Raw genomic sequence first — 24,618 nt, forward strand, 5'->3', positions numbered from 1 at the left:
TGCAATCACCAAAGCAAGTGTTTTCTGTCTTTGTGTTTTTAGCTTTTACCTAATCTCCTTCGCTGTATGCATCTGAAAGTGTGCATTTATAATCAAACATTTGTGCTTTTTCTCCAGCCACCAGGCCCTGCCTCTTTGACTGTATCAGCTTAATTATTGTTGTCATCTTGTAAGTCCAAGACTCGGCAGAACAACTAGAGACAAAAAGTAATTTCCTCTCTTTCTAATCTGCACCATACGCTGTGGCAGGACCACTTGTTGATAAAAAGCAGCTGGGCAGGTTCATTTGAATGCATGGAGGAAACACACACCTTGTGAATCAATCAGAAAACACACACAGCAAACCCACATTTGCTAAAATGAAAGCACACCTCCTAGACTGTTCATCCTGGCGAAATCTTGATATTTACAGGAGTTAAAAACAGACAAACAGTTGATCTCACTGTTTTCCTCCAGCAGCTCTTCTGCAACAGCTTCCTGTGTGCCTATCACCGTTTTTGGTTCCTTTGCTATGCTTTCTTGTCATTTTTCTGAATCAAAAGCATAATCTATGCATATATGTCAAACCAGCCCTAATTTTGACTGTAAACCATTTCTGTCAACTCATCACAAACCAAGAGGGTAGCAAAACAAATGCAAACATGACTTTATATAGCTGAATAGAAGCAATCACAAAATATGCAACAATATGCAATGGCCAGGTGTGTTGCTATGGTGAAGAAAATTATTTGCTAGAGCCTAGATTACAGTGTTTGCTTCCCAAAACAGCATGCCTACACACATAGCAGCATCACAACACACACCCATTGCTCAGCTAAAATAGGATGGCTGATTGCAGTAGTTTAGTGGTGAAAGCCATTTGAATGGAAATGTGAAATGGAAGTTCATTACTAAAACTCCAAGGCAGTGAAACCAGATGTGAATGAGAGAAGCTGGTCAGAGTGAAAAAGCACAATGAGTATCACCTCACATTTATATAAAAAAGAAGTGTGTGTATCTGTGCGGTTGTAAGACAACATTTAGAGTTAAGGCCTGAAAAGTATTAGCTTGATCCCTCACCTTGTGCATTAGGTGATAATTTTTCAAAAATAATGGATATTTCTTAGTCTGACATGAGAATTGTGCATAAATGCACAATATAGTGCATTTCTACCAAGTTGCTTTTAAAAGTATTTTATGAATCAGATTTTGGCTAACACTGGCTTATAATGGCACTTGAAATTTAGCTTACATTTTAGATCATTTTCTTCGCAGAAATAATTTGTCATGGTTTGCAAACTGAAAATGCTTCAGTATGTGCTTTTTTTTTTTTTTTTTTTAAATAGGACTTTGGGAGACTTTTGATAATGCTTGACTGAAATCTTATTGAGGCAAACAGCATATTTTGGAAGCATCATTTATTTATTACTTACACTTTTTAAATGTGAAACCTTTTGAATTTAGGTAATCCAGTCAATGCATAAACTTTATTTAATAAAAATATCCAAACTCGGAATAAAATGTATCCCAAACTAACGTTATGTTGTTCAGGTGTTTCACATCAGACCAACACAAAACTGCAGCTTTAACTGAACGCTGACCAGAGCTGTACATTTTCTCGCTCCTTCTTTGGATCCCCGTTCTTCCGAGAGACGTTCGGCTTGCAGGGCATGCTGCTCTAAAAGTCGATGCATGCACTCCTGGTGCTGCTCAGGATTAAACTCATAATCATACTCCTCCATACTGTGCAGCTCTCTGATACCAGACGGTGTACACTGCTGTGCTTGAAATGTTGTTTGGAGTTTGCAGTGACGTAAATCAACAAATGGAGTCTGCTGTCAATCAAATTCCTTGCGCATGAATTCACAGCTTGATGTGACTTGTACTACCCCCGAAGTGGGTACAAAAATGGAGAAGAGCCGAGCAGAACTACTCGGGATCTAAAGGAGATTAATCTGACCGAGGCAGACTGGGGCAGAACTGGTTAAACTTGCTACTGGTTAAAGTAGCGACTTTTGAAACCGGGTTTCAGAGTGGGACTTTAGGGGAACACCCCATGCGGAGGTGTGAAGTGTTCTGTGTGGGAACATGTGCAGAACCTGCAGGATTTGTCCTATGCATGCATGGGTATATAACAGTAAAGAAAATGACATATTATATTGTACTGTTTGTACTATTTAGCTTTTTCAGCTTAGCATCTTGTAATACAGAATATTTGTGGTTCATCGGGACAAAGCACATGTGTCTTTGGACAGGTTAAAATCATAGACAACAGGAACATATGGATGTATAAATATAAACATTTTGCCAAGTCAACATTCAAAAATACCAGCGGTTTCCAGATAGTGGTTTCATGTAAGCAAACGCTAATATTCTACAAACACATTTTCAGGGTTTTTTCATAATTGTCTGATGTGGCAGATCTTCACAAAAAACAAACAAAATCAAAATGTTAGCTCTTGGAGAGATTGTAAAATGCCTAAAACTGGCTCAAAGGCAGAAAGATACCGACCCGCATCACCCTAAAGACACAGCAGACGGTAACAGCAAGAGGGTGATGATGGCGTGACTTCATGTGTGGCCATTTGGGAGTGTGCATGTTAATGGTTGTTTGAGAGAAATGTGCAAGTGTAAAACAGCATGAGCCAATGATGTCTGGCTTCACTGGGATCAAGGAGTCCAGGGCAGTTATTACCTCTTCTGCTGAAGCATTAAGGAAAATTACTTCTTTTTATGAGACTGCCAAATGTTTGCCTGCTCTATGTGTCTCTGTCCTTAAGAGTATCAATATGATTGTGGCGCTAACAGCTACTTACACAGAGATCATTTTTGTATGGAGCTTTTCTTGCCTATTACTTTTAAACTATAAAGCCGATTCACATTTCTGTTGAAGCTATAATTTTATCTTCTCTGTTTCTGCAGCGATTGGTGGAGGCAGCAGAGGAAGCCCATCTACAGCATGAAGAGAATCCAGACCTGCAGGTGAGTCAAAACATGCATTTTTTTATATGAGTCAGTATTGCCTCAACGTAAACTTAATTTCAATCAGCATGCTCATCCCTTATTCTCAGAGGATTAAAGCAAATCCTTGTTGACTATCAAAGTTAGAGCTTTTGTTATTAATTCTCTGTGAGGACAAAATAAGGCAGTAATCCTCTGTAAAAACAAGAAAGGTTAATCAGTAAAGGCATTTTGAAAAAGGTTCTGCTGTTTAACTCGAGTACAGTGCACTATTTCCCATTAAAAATACAGGTCCCCTTAAAATTATTTACACATGTAGTTCAGTGTGTCACCTTCAGCTGTTGTCTCACTGGAGCTGTTGGAAAACAAACCCAAATCTGAAAAGTAAACTTTTGGTTGCATTGATTCCTACTCTGCAGGTTTTACATAAAAATAGATGGAATAGGTTCAGAAACCCAAAGAAAATATCAATTCAGATTTCAGTGCATAATCAGATAATATTTTTGTAAGCTTGGAGATGCCTTTTTTTAAATGTATGTTTTGTTTTTGGGGAAAAAAATACTGAGGCATTAGTCCTAGACAGGTTTAGGCTAAGCTGTAGTGTTGAATGTACTTTATGTACTGTTAATTGTTTGTGGTGTTAACTCTGTACATCATAAAGTAACTAAGTAATTTACCTGCTTATGTTTAGTCACTGGAGGAATATATAAGCCCTAAATTTGCTTGTGTGGTTTTTTTTTTATTATTATTTTTTATGATCATGAGTTAATTATAGTTAAAATATAGACCAACGCCATTTTTATCCTTTTAGTCTTAATTTACTAATTTAATTAACTTTTCTTGTTCATTTAATCATGAAATAAACTGCAGTATTCACATTTTAATTAAATGTAGATAATGACAAATATGATATTAAGCAATAAAATTCCCACGGACACCCATGCACGCTCAAAAACACACACACCCACGCACACGATCACTAAACACATTCTAAACTATTTCAGAGAAGTTCCTCCTTCTGTTCTGCAGATTTGAGCAAATTGTTTATTCTAATCACATTTGCACACACACCCCCAAACCAAGCTGCTGCCTTCATGGTTCTGCCTCAAATCCATTTTAACAGCTTTAATTTTGTGTGAGTACTGCTTTGAATTGTATATGTTATGCGCGTTTGGCAGTGCTGTGGATGTGGACTTGGTCGTGTGTGTGCTTGATGTTTGTGCCTGAGCTTGCTGAACGTCAAGCACAGTTTAGAACAGAGTTTGTTAAAGTAGAAGGAGCAGCACAAACTTGAGGTCTTAAGAGGAGCTATGATACTAAGTCGACTTTGGAGAATTTGCAGCTAAACCACTTAGAAATTGAGGGCTGGTATCTGTGCCTGCTTTGAGTAAGTGTTTACTTTGTCAGTTCTTCAGAGTATTACAGTGACTGCCATGTGGTTTTCTGCTAACACAGGTGATTAAAGGAGATTAGTTACTAAATTCACTACTGTCCAGCCTTGTGGATTTGACCAAATCTTCTTGGTCTTCTTTGGTGATCTTCTTGATTTTTACACATTCTCTGAATTTTCCAACTTCACTTAGAAAACATCCTTTAAAGTAGAAGTAAAGCTGGTACGATTTTGTCACAACACCAGAAAAGCAACATTAGCTATTTTGGTAAAATTATTATTGGCATTAATTATATTTGAAGATTATATGAACATGACAATGAAGGGACATTCATTCATGATTTTTAGACTAGCTCACTTGGGCTAACAAGCTCATCTTATTTTCAAACAATTTGAATGTGAATATAAATAAGCACTCTCCTGATATTTAACCTTTTAAATTTAAATTTCAAGTCATTCCAACATTCTGAGTGCAGATTTTGCTCAGCTTATCTTTAGTGTGGAGTGTTACTGTGTTCAGACACAGTGCCACTCACCAATGTGATTTTTGTTCCTCTAATCTCACTTGTTCTGAAACATTCTGAAAAGATTGTCGCTGCTTTTTAATCAACCCTCACACTGTTTTAGTAGATGGGGTCATTTAGATCCCCCAAGTTTTTTACTGTATGCACAGTGTGGTGGGGTGGAACTGACCCTGTGTGCGCTGTTACGAGATTTTGTTGTGTGGTTTCAGAATTTGACTGTCTGATGGGACAACTCCCCTGCTTCCCTGTTGTCTGTCCATGACATTTTCTGTGCTCCTCCTTAGCGTTACAGTAAAAGTGTGGGAGGGTTAATTAATTATTCAGCAGGGTATAAATATTTTTTCATATCCCATTTTGTATTGAAATTGACAGGGTTTTTTTTTTCAGATGTATACCATGTTCCTCAATATGTTTTGCTATGTAGTGATAAGTTATTTTACAACTTTTGAGAATCTCTAAAATAATATTTTTTTTATAGATGTCTTTAATATTTAGAAATTTTTGTTTTAATTTTTACTCACAGAACATATTTTCATAAGATTAACACAGTTTTTTACTATGTTTAATTATACTTCCTACAATAAGGTAGAGAAAATGAAAATATAAAGGGAAAGTGTTAAGAGCAACATTTATTTTACTGGTTGTTGAGAGGTACCACTACTTGTAGAAGGACATTTTCCACACAACCACTTCAAAGTCCTATTTCGTCTCATTCTTACAATAAATTCTCAAAATTCACACTTTTTATTGACTATAATGCCTATCTTTATATTCAAATATTTATTATTGTTTGGAGTCAAATATGTACGCATTGTGTTACATATGTTGTTAGAGAGATTAGGATTAAACTATGTCTCTATTGACTTGCAAATTAGTAGTCACTTGCAAACTCTTGGCTTTACAAAACCAATATTATTTTAGATAGTGGTTTGACAAAAGAAAAAAAAAATCATGTTTCACACAATTAATACATTAAATATAGGCCTAGATAACGACATATTTATCCTTTATTGTGGGGTTCTGATGCAAAGTATAAGACTCTTGTATTTCTCTTATTTACAACTTATTATGCAGACATTATTGCATAATTTTACACATATGTGTTAAAACAGTAGCAAATGCCACTTACATGTGATGTACGGGCTTGTTTTTTTTTTTTTTTTTTTCATTTAGTGGTTGATGGGCACAATCATTGTGTGGGATCACAACAGCGTTTTATGCCAGTAATTATTTGGCAGAGATGAAATGAGCCCAACCTGGTGAGGGCCTCTTTGTTACAGCTTTAATGGCACAGCCTGAGCCAATGCTACGTGGTAGAGTAGTGTAGTGTATTAGAATATTTACGTGAAGATTAGAAAAGCATATATTGCACCAGCATGGCAAGACTGTGTATCTAGGTTTCTGAGAATAGATAGAAAAAAGCAAAAATAGAGAGTTCAAAAAAAAAGAAACATGCTATCAGAGTCCTGAAGTCATTAGTAGATGATTGTTGACATGGTATTTGGACACAGTAATAACATTTTGTTAAAAAGATTTAGATTATAAGGTTTTGCAGCACAATTAGTGGGTCAAGAAAAGGCATAAAATAACATCATAACACTCACAAAAACCTCAGATCTCAAATTTTTCATTAGACATACACTCTTGAGCTCACAACAAGAATGAAATATTTTTTGATCGTGGGTACTTCAGTAACAACATGGCAAAATATTTGTACATAAAAATAAGTTTCTTCTCTACAAGTTATCTGAATTGTAAACTTTAAAAAATGTCACAAAGTAAAGTATTTCTTGAATTATTGAGCTAGAATGATATGGCTCCTCACATAGGGTTCCTTTTAAACCAGAAGCACCAAAAGTGGAAAAAAATAAGTCAGAGATTCAGTTATTAGTTTCTTCAAAGTCCTAAGTGTACATACATTTCTCCAGTATTTGGTAGCTTGATGACTCTGGTCAAACATTTGGGGTTCCTTCCACCAGCCTCTCACGATAGTTTACTGAAATTCTGGCTCAAATGGTCAGGTACGTCAGCCTCACTGGCACACACTTTTCAGATTTGCCTGCAATTTCTTTAAAGAATTTAAATCAGGGCTTTGTGGTGGCCATGCCAAAACATTGACCTTGTAATCACTTTGGCTGTATGCTTCAAGTCAGGATCCATTTGAAAGACTTATTTGCACTGGAGCTTTAATTTCCTGGCTGGTATTAGATGTTAGACTTCCTCATACTGCCATCAATTTTGAGAAATTCCCCAGTTTGTCCTGCAGCAAAACTGCACAACAAAATGATGCTGCCTCTCCCCTATATGTCACAGTAAGGAGGATGGTATTTCCAGGTTTACAAGCATTCCCATTTTCCCTCCAAATGTAACTGGTCATTGTTCCCAAGGATGAACTAGACTTGTGGAGCTTCAAGGTTCTCTTCTTGATATCTTGGCTGATTTTTACTTTCATGTCAAACAACAAAGCAATGTGTTCAAGGTGTGGATTTAACTAAAGATACACCTTTGAATATATGTTAGTCTATGAAACATTTCCTAAGACATGACATCATCACCTGGGCTCCCCCTCATTGTTAAAAGAAACGGTAATCATTCTATATGTAAACTTCTAATTTTAGAGATGTTAATAAAGAACTCTGACATATCTTTTCTCTCATTATTGTGCATCTAGAAAATAGAAATAATTTGCTATTCTAACAGACCTAAAAGTTTGATCTTATTCAACTTAAGACAATGAAATTTTTTAAAATTTTCTTTTACCTTCTGTATATGTAGATTTCTTGTTTCAACTGTATATGTCTTGTTAGGTATTGGGCACTGACCTCTAGTATTATCTATATCACAATCAAATACTTACCAGAGTGCAGAAACGCTTACATTACCGTCATTAAGCCAGAGACATATTTTTTTTTTTTTTCATTTACACAAAACTGGAGTGTTTCATTTGGATGCTCCACTATGATGTTAGCATGCTAATACATGCTGCTTTGTGTGTTTAGGCAAATTTAGTTTCAGTTGTTCTGTTGCTAATTGCTTTTTTTCCCCTCCCTTTTTCATTATGCTATGCACAAATGAAACAAATCTCGCCGCACTTACATTTAGAGCTGTATCAGTTTTTGATTTGCATGTAAAATGCATGAATGTCTCATTGAGGCATGTATCCGTACACCTGTGTTGGTGTGTGTGTGTGCGTCTGCGTGTTCTCGTCTCTGATGGTGGCAATCCTAATAGTGCGTTTTACTGCAGCACATGGTGAATAGACGGTAATTATCACCAGCTGAACTAAAAATACAGCTTCCACGCTGTAGGGTGAAACCTCCTCCATCACTATTCGGGGGTTTATTATAAAATATTTGTGTGGTTTATAGCTACTGGATACATATTTGGCTGGCAGCGGTTTGATAGGAATTTCCTTATCTATCTTTTCCAGAGCTCTTCTGCTTCCATGTGAAATTGGCACGGTAATCTGCTGCGATTTTCCTCCCTCACTCATTTACCCTGTGCTGTAAATGGGAAAGCAAGAGAGCAGTCTCCCATGGCCTCTACAGCCAATGAAAGCCTTCCTCGGAGGTTGGAGACTAAACACCCAATTGCAATCTCTTATGCTCACTAAAAATGTAGCCCTGATCCGAAGGGAACAATAAAAGAAATGCTTTGTCCTTTACTTTTATATTTATGCATTGCCCTTGCTTTTCCTGTCTGGGATGTCACTGGAGAGGACAGAGAGATGGCCGCATGCTTTTTGATTCGCCAATTTGCTGTCCCCACTGGTAACAAAAACGGTTTGACCTGTACGTCTGTGTATTCATTGTATTTCCTACCTCGGTTCCCTGCCACATACATTGCCAGTAATGTGAAGGATTATTTTTAAGCCATCCTTTTGAGTGGTAGTTTAGTCTCTCAAACATATAATGTGCAATTACACTTCACAGCTGTTATGTCTCACTGGCTTGCCAACTTTACACCCAAACTGTTTCAATCTACCTTTGTCAACAGGTTTTCCAGATAGAGAGTGGAGAGCCACGCAGAATAACTAATATGAACATTATGCTATTTTTTTTTTTTTATTGACTCAATTGCACATCCCTTGAATCCTTAGTCTAATATACCTATTTCTAATCATTGTACTGTTATAGTTTTGTGCAGTATATCATTATTATTGTTCTTAATCTCTAGTCATTTTTTGGTAGGTTTTATTAGAGGCAGATACCTTCTGTAGCTGACTGACACTTCTGACTATTAAAAAGCATGAGAAAAGAGCTATGAGGATTAAAATTTTTTTCAGTGATTATTAATAACTGAATTGATTTTTGTAATTGCGCAGCAATTAGGGGTTGTTATTGAGCTGTTGAAACAGAAAAGATAAAACCTGATTTACACTCAAAATTTTTGCCAGTTTTAGTGCTTCATTTATTTCGCAGCACATTATTTGGCATTGTTAAATTCTGAGCTATTAAAAATAGTGTCGATAATTTCCATTGCTGTTTCTTAAAGTTGTGTGTACAACAGGCGTGTGTATTGCAATCGGTCTTTCCTCAGAGTTGGGAAGCTCATACTTTAAGATGCATGAAGTGAGATTTTAAGTATTGCATATCCACCATTACTTGGCCTCTCCTCCAAGTTATTTACACAGACAGCTGCCTCATTTAAGCAGTGATTATCTACACCCATGGCCCCTAGTTATTTTCCAGTCACATTTCCACACTTCTGGAGGATGACTTTCCCTTTCACCACCGTGGAAAAAGAGAGTTTGGATGTGGGTGAGGAAAAGTGAAGATTAAAGTTAAAAGTGAGTACCAGAGGGTGGAGCGTCATGGTCCACCCTCCCTGCTGCCCATATGGAGTCTTTTCTGTTTAAAAAATTCTTCTTTGCTGCTTTGGGCTGTTGATATTATTTGTTGCTCCACCGAAAAGATTTATTTTCAGCTCAAAATAAAGCAATATTTTATTTTTGTTAGCACAGATGTGAGTTGATTCTTTCAGAAAGTCTGGACTGCTCAGATAACTGCATCAAGACTCCTTTATAACACAAATTGGACCTTTGACTTCAAATGTTTTTTTTTTTTTTTTTTTCCGTTTCATATATAGGCTACCGTAGTATATATGAATTACTACAGTAATGTATGATCAGGAATTTCAGAAGTTCATTCCCCGTAGACTCTTTTTGGATTTAGAAATGTACAAGTTTCAAAATGTAAATTTACAACTCAATAGAAAATGACACAGTTACTAAATTTTATATACTCTAATTAGTCAGTTGATAACTATTGGCTGTAGGGACTAACACAGACTACAATCTAGTCCAGGCCTGCAGCCTGATGGTGGGAGCTGATTCACTAACTAATTGGGCCAGTAGGTTTTATAAAGTAGACTGAAGAAGAGTAGCAGTTTCAGGACAGGTGTAAGTAACGTTTTTTTAAACACAAAGCAACTATAACACATAAAACAAACACATAAAATCTGATACTCTGACATTGTGAAGTAGATGTCAAAAACACTCACCCATCGCTAATATGGGTGAGTATTTTTTGCAAAATGGGGGAAACTAGCATAAGCTTTGGTGTGAAAGGTATCTCAACTATATATTAAAACTTAGAAATTGTTTGACCATAAAAACATGTTTACCTTATTGGGTTTCAGCAGTGTGCACAGATGGTTAACAGATTTACGGTCGACACTAAAGACACATACCGAATGTGTACTTGTAGCTGATATGCAAATATTTTCATGCTATTTGTGACATCAACATCAACTTTTCATGCATTTTCCTTCAAGAGGTCTTTACAGCCAAGGTGGACCGTGGCTGTTCTTTTAATATTGAACTATCTTCAAATTTTTGAAAAAACAGCCACACAACATGATGGTGTCACCCCCATACTTCAGATTGTATGATTTACCTTCTTCATCTGGTTTAAAGCGAGAGTAATCTTATATAAGCGTCAGTATTTTGTTAATTTTTTTTTCTATAACTAATTCCTCCATTTCTGGACTTTGAACACATAAATGCTCAAGTAAGTTTGTTGTGTTTGAATCCTTGGCTGGTACTACACCTGTGCAAAAGTGGAAAACTGATTTGTTCCCATCGTGTGGTTTACCCTTTCCATCTAGTTTATTAAGTGGTTGTCACCGTCACAAGTGAGGATATGTGGAGAAGAAAAAATTCAGATTCTTAGGCAAATTTTTACATCTCTTTTAACTTAACAAATGTCTGTGATTCATTCAAATGTTTTTATGCTACATTAAATTAACCAAGGCAAACACACCTCCACTTTATTACTTTTACTTTTACTAACCTTTATCTGTCCTCTTTGTGTATCCCACACTGAGTGAGTGGGTGCTGATGGTACATGTGAAATCTCTCAGCTTAATGCACTGCAGAGTTAAAGATCAGGTTGTTGACTGCATGATCAGGGCCTGCATTAGTGGCACAGGGCACTCCTTCACTGTACTGCTGAAAATCATAATTGACTTACTTACTGAAAATATGCAACCACATTTGGACACTCTCATATCTCTGTTCATGCACTCACATCCCTCCTGAGTCCCACAGCAATTCAACTCAAAAACGGTGTAATATAAATTACAAATAAAGGGTGCTTTGTTTGGGTTTGATTTAGTCTGTCTAAGCTTTTCTCTAATTGATATTTTATTTAGGTTTTTATAGTACATGTCTGAGGTATACATGCTTAGAAGAAAGTAATCACATTTACACATTTTTTTTTTATTATGCTTTGAGCTTTTTCCTCACTGTTATAAGTTTTGAGCAATATTTTTTTTTGCCTGAAACATCTGCATTCTGGATTGCCAATCTCTGTAGAGTCCACTTCTTTGTATTTAGAAACACTTGGAAGCAACTCAAAGACTTCTTGATAGGTTCTCTGTTTCAGTCTTACTGATCATCTGGGTCCCAGAGAAGTCCTGGGTCACAGATGGGCCCCATTATGTATTTTGGACATAATAGAGAAGAGGCCTTAAAACAGTTATGGTGGGAAATCGCTTGCTCCAGGTGCAATTGGCAATTCTTCATTACTGCTATGTGAAGATCTCAAATGCTGATGGAAGCTTAAAAGAAACCCTCAGCAAAGATTATTTCACAATTTATTATGACTACAGTACACATTTTCACTGCCCATGCCAGATTTTTCTGAGTCTATGGATCATGATTCTGAACACACTGACATCCAGAGCATTTTATTTCTAAAGTACTGGAAACAGATTTGAAGTTAAGTTACACTGACATCCAGAACATTTTATTTCTAAAGTACTGGAATATGAGCTGAAGCTAAGTTACATTGAAAAGTTACATCAACAAACATGTTGATTGACAAAATCCACTTCCTACCTGGCACACAAAGAATTATTGCTCATCATTAACTTTTGTAGCTCACCAAATTGTTCTTATCTGCATGTGTCTCCAGCAAAGGACAAGATTTGGAAAAAATATTCAACTCTACACTTTCTCACCTTGAAATGGGAGAATCGTCTTTGATAAAAAGGTTTCAAGTCTAATCAGGGCTGATTAATTATACAGATAGGCACAAAGCTTGCTAACCTAATTGATGGCTTTATCTGTGTTTTGCTCTGTACAAGAGGGATAGTATTGTTTCTCCTGAGGACCCAGGAAGATTTACCCCTTTGAAGGTTAATCATGCACGAGTTAAGCAGCTGGCAGGGGGATAGAAGTCCATTTAATTACATTTAAGGTTAAAGTGCTTCTGCCACAAATGTTCAATGATGAATAAGAAACATAAGCTAACTTTATTACATTACATCACATACATCTATTTATGTTAATTGTATTACTCTAATGTAATTTCTCTTTTTATTTCCTTTATACAGTTTGTAACTTTGTATACTTGTGTTGCGCTGTGGCTATGAAAGGTTCTTTATGAATAAACTTTACTGACTGACTGTTGCTCTAAAGTTTGCTTTCAACATATTTATTGTTTATATGAACTTATAGTCATGTCTCAATGTATTTTTGTTTCTTGGTTCTTGCTAAAACATTTCAATAGGCTGTGTGTTAAACTGTTTAAAGTGATAGTCAATTAAATGTTACTGACAAAAATACCAAGTAATCTCTTGAAGATTTTATCATGTTCGCTTCCATAATAATAATAAAAAAAAATCAACAAATAAATTTTTGGACATAAATGTAAAATTTATACATGTACACTTTATAAGCAGGGATGTACTCTAAACACCAAACAGCACCACAATTATAGCCTGCTTTAAAGAAAAACCATTTAATGACATTAAATGTATAAAAAGGTAAATGTATCAAGCCCAGAGGACCCCATATAGCTACTACTACACTACTTTCAATCATTGACATTTTCACACACACATTCACACGCTGATGTTGGTAAGCTACATTGTAGCCACAACTGCCTTGGTATGGTTTAATTTGCAATTTGAGCTGTGTTTTTTTTTTTTTTTTTTTTTTTACCAAAATGCATTGACATGTTTGTTTACTTTTTAAAACCTGCCAGGCTACTAAAGTTGTATTGCTGAGACTTTCAATTTTCTTTTTTTTTTTTTTTCTTGCCTTTTCGTTGCCTCCTGTTCTGCAGTGCTTCTTTCTTTTGAAAGTGCAATTTGTGGTGTCTTCTGAAGCTTTGGGATGCAGAGACTCTTGTGCTTTCAATGTGTCTAGAACTATGATTTATTAATACTCTTCCTAGTCTACCAGTGCTAAAAATACTTTGGAGGCACAGCACCTCATGCACAATGTAACTGGGCAAGTAGTGCACAGACGCTTGAGGTGGGATTTGTCATCTCAGCATCTTTCTCTGTAACAACATGCACACCCTGGGATGATCCAGGGATTCAGGTTACCTCAGCATTCACTAATGCATGTCACTAAAGTGGCCAGGTTCTCTCAAGTAGCGACAGCACGACTCAGTAAGCCGACCTGATTGAGACTAAAACCCTTGGATCTGAGTGACAGCTTAAGTTGAAATTAAGATTTCACTTTATGCTTAAGTTTTAGCTTTGTGCAGATGTTTTTAAGTCTCTATCTTTGTCTCTTTTTGTCTCCAGTATGAATACTTCAATGCTGTGCTGATCAATGAGGATGTAGAGCTGGGAGGAAAGTTTGTCCTGCAGCCCAACGATCATTTTAACAACCGATCAGTCAACCTCAGCCTCAGTGTGGTCCAGGTGCCCACCAATATGTACAATAAAGGTATGTTCACGATCCAAAATATACAGATCATCTATATACACAGTCTATATGAAGAAATTGTTTTACATGGATTCATAATGATGGTGCAAATTGTTTGACACAAGAAAAAAATTCAATTCTATTAAAAAACAGTCAAAGACGTTCCTCAGTGTTGGGGTGTTTTCACACCTGGTAGTCCAATAGACTCAGTTCGAATGGGGACCAAAAGTGCAGCGTTTATTACATTTTTAGCCCACTGCACTATCAAATGAACCAAACCCTTTGAAAAACGTATTTACCCCACCTAATCTAGTGGTGCCATATCAAAAACTGCTGAAGGAAACAACACAAAAACCTCTGTACCAGACACAGAACATAGCTTCCTACTAAAATGTAGTGGCCTCAGATTTTAGCAGTTGTAAATGGTCAAGCAAACTCATCATTTATGATTGAAAACATTTGCCAGACATCTAAATTTATCTTCTCCTTATGTTCAACATTCTACTTAAGATAAAGCATCTTTCTGAAAACTTTTGATTGTGCAGTATCATACATTTCTTCTTTTTTTGCCTGCAGCAAGGAGCCTACCTTCTAATTAAAATACAAAAAAACTCAGTGGTAACTACTTATAGCCATCCATTCCCTGATAACGCTGAAATATGTCCTTAGGTAATATGGCTAGGAGCTAGAAAATTAGCACTGTGGTAATGATGAAGTCAGAATTTTTGCTTCATGTGAAATGGTTTAAGAATAACTAAAAATTCAACTTGTGTTGCTGGACCACAATGTATGCCTCTATCAGTAGTCATTATTTATAACTCTTTAGTTCATCACTGCCACACATTGAACTAATTAGCTGTTAATAATTGGACTTCTTCTGATTTACCATCAGCTCAAGTCCAACAAGAGAATTCAAGGCCTTGCACAAGGCTCTGTGGACAAAGTGAATGTCAAGTTGACTTAACTGAGCTACGAGGGGCAACAAAAGTACATACAGATAGAGAGCTAGGAGGAAGGGGAGAGTGAGCGAACAGGGAGAACGTAATTGAAAAAGAAAGTAGGCTAAGTCAGACTGATGGAAGGTCTAAGCAAGAGATTAATTGCCCCCTGTAAAAAGAGGAGAAAAAGGAAGTCAGAGTGACAGGAAAAAAGTTAGAAACTAAATAAATGAGAGTGCATGGAAAGTGAGGCTGATAGGACAGGAACAGTAATCGTGATGTGATTTACAGGCAAATGATTTGACTCTCAAGCCCATATTCCTTACACGGTTTAGCAGTGGTGTAAGACTTTAGACCCTTTTGGCTCTAAAGTCTTACATTTCTGTTCAAATAAAGTAGACAGGGTTTTCTTTTGGAAATCATTTGCATTTGAAACACATTGTGAAGGATCTGCACAAATTATGCCATAAAAATACTAATATTGAATATTTTCGGTGACATGAATTTGTTGATTTGACATTCTAGTTTTTTTTTTTTTGTATTACTTTCACAAGTCCAAAGACACAACATAGATGGTAGCCAATTAGAGCCCTTTCAAGCATTCCATTGGAAAGCTTTCTGATGTTAATTTTGTGCAGACTAATGTGAAAAGCTGTCAAGCACCTGGCTGAGCTCCTTTAATGTTGGAGTTCTCCCCAGTGAATGAGAGAGAAGGTTCTGATTGATATTTGTGCTTATGCCTCAAACAAAAGTTTACATTTAGTTCCTGGCAAACAGTTGTATGGTAACAAGATGGGAAAAGGTTATACCAGTCGATTTCATGATCACATTCCCTAACAAACTGTTTATAAAAATGCCAGAACCTGCTTAATGGAGCAAAGCTCTGCAGGTTAAGTTACTTATGTTTGCTTTGGTTCCAGCTGCCACTGTTTCTCGTCATTATTCTGCCTGTTATTTGGAACACTGACCATAGAATAATGTTTGAATCCCAAAAATGTATCTGTAACAGAGACTGGAAAGGAGAAAGGAAGAATTATAGATCTGTTTAAAAGTCTTTTTTCATATTTATGTGATGTACCCTACACATGTTACACTACCACACATTTTTATTTTTTGTGCAGAAATCTTATAAGACCAAAAGAAAAAGCAAAAACAGATGATGCAGTTGAGTTAAATGTCATATTTAAATCTGGTTGGTTTAAAATGACAGCTACCAAGAAAGAATGTCAGATTGTGTTAAATGCCTGTTGCCTGAAACCCTTGTGTCTCTTCTTTTCTTGCTCATCTTACATTTTGGGGCTTGGACGCAAATAAATGCTTGAAAGAAACCTAAGATGAAAGAACTGAGAAATGAAAAGACATGAAGTTTAGCTTTTTCTTTTCACTTTTATTTACTCCATTTTTTTACCACATGGACATTGTCCTCATGTGCACTATCCAGTCAGCTGTCCCAGTCTGTGGACAAAAGTTGTTTTACGTCAGCAATGATGAATTTGGCTTTACAGCTTATAATAGTGTAAACATTTGTGCATCAAAGACCCTTCTTTCAAACTCTGAAAATAAAACATGCACATAATCCTAAACAGACAATTATTTCAATGTATCATGATGCAAACATGTACATTGTTTGCATCATACAAAAAAACTCAGTGGTAACTACAACAGGCCAATACTTTCTCTAACATGTTAGAATCCTTGTTCTTGTCACTTTTAAGTTCAATAATCCCGATTTCAGACGTCACTTGCTAAATTTCCTTTCTATTGTCCCTAAGGTTACATAATTTACACAAAAGGAAAATTGAGATTTTCTTTGCATTAGGCACCATATTTTGTTCTGTTTAATCTTAGCTGTTCATCTTGGACCAGGAATGCTTATGCACACAGAAAAAGGCTATCTGTCAAAGTTAAAGCTCTGTTAAATGAAACCTTGTTGGCAAGTAACACCATGTTTGCTTCCTCATTATGATGATTTTAGATTGTAATAGACACTTGAAATTCACCAGAAGTGACTCCATTGTTGTGCAAATACATTCTGGATCTTTTCCAGTCCCATCTCCACTGCACTCCATTCCATGGAGGTGAATGGGTGTTGACTATCAACAAAGGGCTTTAGTGTGTTACAGCTTCCAGAAGAATAATTCAATCATGGCTTATTGGCATGACTGTTGACAGCTGAACAATGTTGCCAGCAATGGCGATGATGTGAAATCTATTATCTGTTATCTACTTCTCGTTCACTCCATCCATTAGGTACTTGTCTGTGTGTCTGATATTTTCTACCCATCTCTTTGAATACATTCTTGATTGTTTTTTTTTTTTTGCTCACTCTAGCGGGTATTGTGTTTCTGTCTGACTGTATGATTTTGTGTCTGGCTCTTTGTCTTTTTTTTTTTTTTTTTTTTTTGCTTCCATCCTTCACATCCTGAACGAAGCTGAAAGCAGCTGTAAAAAGCTTGGCTGACTGGTTCCTAAATATGTACACATGGGATACTTTGCAGATACTCATCTTCTAATAAAGAATAATCATGCACCTGTTTGTGTTGCAGAAGAACAAAGATAAACACTACATTTGGGGTTTTTTTAACCCCAAAATTTTAAGAACTCTCATTTATTCAAATCTATTTTATTATGCATATTATGTTTTTCACATATTTAATTAATGTATAACTTTAAAACTCAAATTTGTTTGTGTGAAACGTTACGCTACTCTACTTCCTATGCGTAACTCTGCTGCATGAAGACCCAACATGCCTTACCAAAAATGCACCAGATAGAGACAAACCCTTATGGTTCATTTTAATCTGAGACTTCTTGTTTGTACACCGGCTTTATTATTTTGATGTTATTTTTTTGTCAGCTGACCTTGTTGCTGCTGAGCCATTTAGAGGTCAGTGGTACAAAACACGTAATATATTGCCCCCAGAAATACCTTGTTCAAACATACATAAATTACTTGTAAGTATTTTAATATCACCAAGACAAAGTGCATTTAGTGCACCAGGACCAGCAAGCTAATAGTTTTCATGCAATTTCTCAAAAACTTTGGCCGGGATGCAGATGTGCATACTGGTTGTGTGATTTTTCTAATATTATATGAGCAGATAAAACCAATTATCAGCTTCAACCTTTTAAATGTAACCTCATTTTCAGTGATCTCTCTATTTTCTCACTGTATTTTCATAGATTCTGCAATTGTCAATGGTGTGTACTGGTCAGAGGCCCTGAACAAGGTGTTTGTGGATAACTTTGAAAGGGATCCCTCGCTTATATGGCAGTACTTTGGCAGTGCTAAAGGCTTTTTTAGACAATATCCTGGTAAGTGTGTGCTTTTTTTTTGGGTTTTGTTTTGGTTTTTGAAAGAGGAGACACATCAGACTGGAACAAAAAAGCTAGGGGAGTTTATATAAATTAGTTTGTGGCTGAATGGGGATAGTGGAACAGTGAAAAAATAAATAATAAATAGAAATCAAAGATACAAATTAGATTATATATTGCAAATCCTATATTTTGTAGAGTCAGAGGAAACATCACCTCTTCCTTTTTTCAAGAAATACAATAGAAAACCTGAGGTCTTGAAATTATTTCTGTCAGTGTTACATTTGTCTCTGGATACCATGTAACTCTATAAACATAAATAAATAAATAAATAAATAAACAGAAAAAAATTAGTAATTTTTTTGTTTTTGAATTCACTGACCTCGTTTTGAATTTTAAATAAAAATGTATAAACACAATACCACAACAAAAAATGTTATCTATGTGACACTTAAACCCAATTTGCGTAATAATTTGGAACACGGTGTATTGAAGAAATAATCCTAATGGAAGCAGCTTGAAGTGGCTTTTGTGAGGTGTTTAGTGTTTTTCAATGCTGGCGACGGGAAACAATTTGTATCTACATATCCGAAACTTTACATAATAAAATATGCTATTAGTTTTTCAATATGGAGGACAAAAAAAAGATTGCTGGGAGAAGTAGTTTTACGAACACCATCATGAATGTTTAAAAAAACTACAGAAGGGTTAGATGAAAGTATTTATGGCACAACCTAATGCGGCTGATTTGTTTTGTTTTTTTAACATACAATGTTTTTACAGGAATCAAATGGAAGCCAGATGACCACGGAGTTATAGCTTTTGACTGTCGTAATCGAAAGTGGTACATCCAGGCAGCCACCTCTCCAAAGGATGTGGTGATCTTGGTGGATGTCAGCGGCAGCATGAAAGGCCTGAGACTTACCATTGCCAGGCAGACGGTCTCCTCCATTCTAGACACTCTTGGAGATGATGACTTTTTTAATATCATTGCTGTAAGTCTAGACTCAAGGCCAATACTTTGTTGACCAATACCTTGTTGTGAATGCTCAGGCTAGCATAGCAACTAAATACAGCAAAAAAAAAAATTTTCTGCAATTGTAAGTTGCCTCTCTGATATTGGCACATGTAGTATCGTGTACATGCGGTTGAGTGACAGCTGTAAGACCCTCCTCCTGGCTCTGATTGATTATTTCTGGTTCAGTAGAAGTGCATTTTTTCAGTCTGCAATAATAGCTCAGGATGGAGACTGATGTTTTCATAGATTATCTGTCTCACAGAATACTGTCACTATGAGGTTTAACAAATATGTAAAAAAAAACATATTCTTTATAAAAGTTACAAACAGCAACTTTAACCTTAAATACTATTTTAGAGTACACATTCATCCACATGAGCTATAGTTCTCATAAGTTTGTGTCAGGTCGGCTTCTTAGTCCCCAAAAAATAACATCTTGACTCATTTAGCAAATGACACATTAAGACACGCCCATATTTATCCTTTTCTTTTCACATTAGAAACATGCTTTAAAAATGAGCTTTCTTTCCTGTCATGCTCATAATTAATTAATTGTCATTTCAATGAAGATTTTAAATGCAAAAGAGATAGACTTAGTTGATCCCTGCCTTTGGGATCTTAGCTAATCTTATCATTTATTCAGGCTAATGAAGTTCTGCTGTACACACAGATTTGATGTTTGGGTTTTGGTTAAAGAGAATCACAAGCAGTTAGATTTTTGTAATATCTCCATCTATAAAATAAAGAGTGGTATTAAAATCTATTTGTGTCCTAAAGATTACATTCAGATTTTTTTTTCTACTGAAACTTCCATTGGAAATGCTAAAATCCTTTTGTAGCACAAATATAGACATAATGAAGTCACTGCTCTTTGTATGGTGAACACATGTTTCAGTGACACTTAATATTCTTATTATGATCATTGGAAAATTATTCTGTTGGAAAGAAATTGACATATTGAAAAGGATGAGTAAAAATAATCAATTAATGAGAGATGAGTTTGTCATTCCTATTTCACAAAGCCATTTTTTTTGAGTGCATCCCATCATGGTATTATTTTCACTTCAGTATCGAACATAATGGAACAAATTATATACACTCTTGAGAGAAAACAATCTTTTGCAGTGGGAATATGCATTGCACTCTGCAATAAACACACATTCTCAGTCCACAGCGTCTCACATGCAACACACACAGAAACAGATTAGAGCACAATTACTGGCTTGGAGAAACACAATTCAATTGTCTTCTCAGGACTTTGAAGTTTAATTCATAGTGATGCATTAAGGGGTATTATCACCAAATAGCAGGCACTGGTTGGGGTGTGGGTTGTGAAAGGCATGCATTTGTTCTTGTCATGAGATGAGTGAAGTTTCTTACGACTTCATAATCCACATTTTTAAAATTCAACAATTTGTCATTTAAGTAGTTTTAATTTTTTTTACTGACTCATTTTCATAAATTCCTTTTGTATTTCTCTAGTATAATGAGGAACTGCATTATGTGGAGCCATGTCTGAACGGAACCCTGGTTCAAGCAGATGTCACCAACAAAGACGTGAGTAGTTATAGCAGTTCATATACCGTTTGTGCTGCTCAACTTAAAGTTTAACCCAGATTAGAATTGCAGATGCCAAGCTAAGGCGATGTGAAATAAAATTTGGGGCATTGAATTTTATGTTGGCGAAAGTACTAAATCAATCTAAAAACTATTTAAATATAAAATTGTTTATACTGCCATTATAAAGACAGGAACGCTGGAATAAAGTACTTAAATATTTCACCTTCCCGTCTTTCTGCTCTGCAGAACTCTGTTTATACAGATACAGGAAGTTTATGAAAAGCTTTACTAAAAAAACAACTAAACTCAGAAGTGCAGTTGCTTTTCATTTTCCAGTTTGACAGACGTGGCTCAGTAGTTTGTGTGAATGCCGTCAGAATGCATAAACATATTAAAAGACGTCTTTATTTGCTTCTATTCAACTCAAATCAATACAGTTCCGTTCAAATACTTCGGTACTGTTTACCCCAAAGGTTAATTAAATGTTGCAACCAATTAATGTTGTAATGTTTCAATATAGTGTCAGTGTACAATAACGCTTACTTTTGAAGCGTTATTAAAGCCGTGCATAAGATTATCTGTGCTACACTCTCTAGCTTAAATAGCACATACATTAGTACTTAATTAATGTTTTGCATAAATCCAGTGATCAGAAATTATGATGAATGCAGTATATATAAAAGTAACAATGTAATTATAGTATGAGATTAAGAGTTCTGATTGGATATTTAAGATACATTCATGAGGATCTCGCAATATTCAAAATTAATCAAATCTCATTCATCCTTTTTTAATTTCCATTCACTGTTTTCTGCATTAATCCAGCGCAACAGTAAGCTATTTACCTGTGACTGCATGCAATGATTTTAAAGCTGCACTTGCAAGTGGTAAAAAAGCTCTGCATGAATTTTGTTGAGGTTGTTAGATTCTGCTTACCTTATTGTGACTATACACTTATGAATATGGATTAGAACTGCATGTTCCATGCAGTAGCTTAATGTAGATGAGTCAGCCTGTCTAAGAGAAGAAAGCAGTGTGCAGCAGTGGATAGGCTAATGTCTTTTACTTTAGCAAACGCCTGAAAGCGGATGTCCCAATAGGGGCTGCAAAAGTACTCATGTCTTTATGAAAGGTGGTTTATTAAAGCCACATTTTAATGTGGTAAAATACTTCAAGACATCAAGTTTTCATGTGACAAAAATCTAGCAAACTGTAGTTGAATTTTTATTCACCACAGTCCTCGAGCTTTCGAAATGGCAATAGATATTTGTTAGTCTGTTGCTCATCTGTCCTTAAAGTTCTTTAGATCAGGAGTTGCTTTTCAGATCCTTTAGCATATTGCATGTTGTCAGACAGGTTCTGATTTCTTGGTTGCACATGTTTAACATTGTACTAAATCAAAACATTCTTAAATGAAGTAAATTATAAGTTAGTAATGAATGGAATTTATATATATATTTAATGCTCAGTCAAAGCTCATGCTCATATAAACTTTTTCCTCTGAAATGCATGAATTTAGGTCTTGCCAATAGTTTCCCTTAGGGGCAAATTAGTCTTGATTCTGAACTTCACTTGATTAAACTTAGCTCTGGTTTATTTTAGCTAAAAAAAGACAGATAAATTATTGCTAGAGTATTCACATTCTTTAAATAGGGTTTCTCCCCAAGGCAATTATACAAAAGCTTTGCTGGACTTTAAAGAGAAAATAGTAGTAGAGATTTACTACTTTTGGACTGAATACTTCTACATGGTTAATACGGAATATGAAGCATTCTGTTTTGATTTGACTTTATTTGTCTATTCATCCACTGAGTCCTGGTTAAGTCAATAGCTAAAATGTGTCCTCCACACAAATTCATATAAAAGGGTTTTACCAAAAAATAAGCTATGCCTAAAAACCCCCAAATAAAGTAATACAATTTAAAAAGAGATCAAATATAACAGAAGGTGAAAAAGACAATTATACTTAATGAATCAAGCAAAATTCTCTGCAAGTAAAAATGGTGATATAATATAACTATAATGTTAAAGTCTGGATTTGACTTGGTATTGAATCACTGTTCACGCCTGCTAATTGGATTTAAAAGACGCTGAAGTTTTCATATCTCTATACTTAGCTGCTCATTTTTGTTAACAGAAAGCTCTTGTTCTGCCTTTGAATACATTTATCAGAAGTACATCAACCTCCATGTTGAGATGAGTAATTTGCCATAAAATCAAAACCAAATGCCTTGGCAAGCTGCATTTGAAGATAATTTGTGCATTCACATGGATATTCTTACAGCCAGAAAGCTCTAACTGCTATGCTCACTTTAAAGAATTAAAATTGTCTACTCTCTGAAAAATGTGATGTCCAGCTCTCATTTCAGGTTGTTGTAGTGCTACAAAAAAACCTTCTGGCATATTTAGTATTGCACTCACACTTGAGTCCCTCTCAAACATGTGCACGTTTTCTGTCTGCCACTTAAATACTCTGCTGGATTTAAGCATGGCCTACTGTGTTCTGAAAAATCACTTCGATCTTTACGCACAGGCAGTCACAGGTGCATGCAGGGGCAATAGGGAAAGCTTGCTATGCTCCAGGGAATGTTTTTTTTGGTGGAACCGATTAACCTTTTATCGGCATCCACGGAAAGGTTGTTTTTTTGCAATATGAGAATGTTAGAAGAGACGCTGAGTTTTTTTTTGTGTGTGTGTTTGTACCTGTGTACTTATGCTAGGTATGTGTTTGTATGTTCAACTGCACAATTTCTCCCTACTGAGAATACTCTGATATGTTCCTACACATGTCGTTGACCCCTGCTGAGTGTTAAAACACGTTCCTCTGTCCATCATTGTAGAAACAAATACCTGAAAAATTGTTTCAAAAAGTGAAAGAAAAGGAAAAGAAGTTAAGGAAACATATGGTTCAAGGATCATGGCACTGATGAGGCATAAGAAGTCACAGGTGTTCATGCACTATTATACCTGACAATCAGATGTGACTTGTTTTTTCCGACATGACCTGGATGTGTACATGAAGGTGTAATCACTTCTGTGAAAGGAAATGAGTTTACACTGTCACAGGGAAATCTTGAGGACATATATACTGTGCTTCACAAAGATGTATACTTACCCCCCTAACCTTTTCACAAAAATGTAAAATCTTTTCTGAGTTCCTTCTTCAACATTGCTTTGGCATGTCTTACACTAAAGTGCAATCTGGACTTCTAATATTTTTCTTTCAGTGCTGGCCTCTTTTCTAGCCACTCCACTTTATAAAGCTTGGATTTGTAGAGTGCAAAATAGTAATTGTAAAAGTCGTTGTCAAATTCTCCAACCTCTCTGCAGCTCTTTCAAAGTTACCTTGAATAATGTTGTCTTTGTCTGACCTGTAAGCTTCGGTGGACAGTCAGGTCCAGTTATATTCTGCTCATTTGCCTTTGATTGATTAACACAGTGCTTTTTCAGGTGTTAAAATCTACTTTAAACTTTGCACAACCATACCCGTGACCCTCTGCTGTACAGTATACGTTTGCCTTTACAGATCTATTAGAAAACATTAGTGAACATATAGCATCAAGTGAGGATCCTCCTCATTCCATCTGATATTGCAATACAAATGCAGACAATCCTTTTCAGAATTTTGATTTAAAATAAATGTGGAAACTACAATTTCCATTTCACTGCACAGTTATTTGCTTATTTGTGTTTGTCTATTTCACAAACGTCTAATGAAATACAGGGTATTTCTGTTTTTGATGTGACAAAATGCAGAGAATAAAAAC

The 24,618-nt window shown here is 35.8% G+C and overlaps 1 protein-coding gene across 2 annotated transcripts in view; it reads left to right on the forward strand.

Moving 5' to 3' along the window:
• Positions 1 to 24,618, forward strand: part of cacna2d3a (calcium channel, voltage-dependent, alpha 2/delta subunit 3a) — a 116,976-nt gene that overhangs the window by 27,590 nt on the left and 64,768 nt on the right. For both annotated transcript variants that reach the window (XM_044121825.1, XM_044121835.1), the window contains exons 4-8: positions 2,902 to 2,961; positions 13,897 to 14,041; positions 18,142 to 18,273; positions 19,057 to 19,268; positions 20,774 to 20,848. In XM_044121825.1, the coding sequence (XP_043977760.1) occupies positions 2,902 to 2,961; positions 13,897 to 14,041; positions 18,142 to 18,273; positions 19,057 to 19,268; positions 20,774 to 20,848 (624 nt within the window). The remainder of the gene's footprint in view (positions 1 to 2,901; positions 2,962 to 13,896; positions 14,042 to 18,141; positions 18,274 to 19,056; positions 19,269 to 20,773; positions 20,849 to 24,618) is intronic.

Source organism: Gambusia affinis, linkage group LG01 (assembly GCF_019740435.1).
Source record: "Gambusia affinis linkage group LG01, SWU_Gaff_1.0, whole genome shotgun sequence".
Taxonomy (NCBI): Eukaryota; Metazoa; Chordata; class Actinopteri; order Cyprinodontiformes; family Poeciliidae; genus Gambusia; species Gambusia affinis.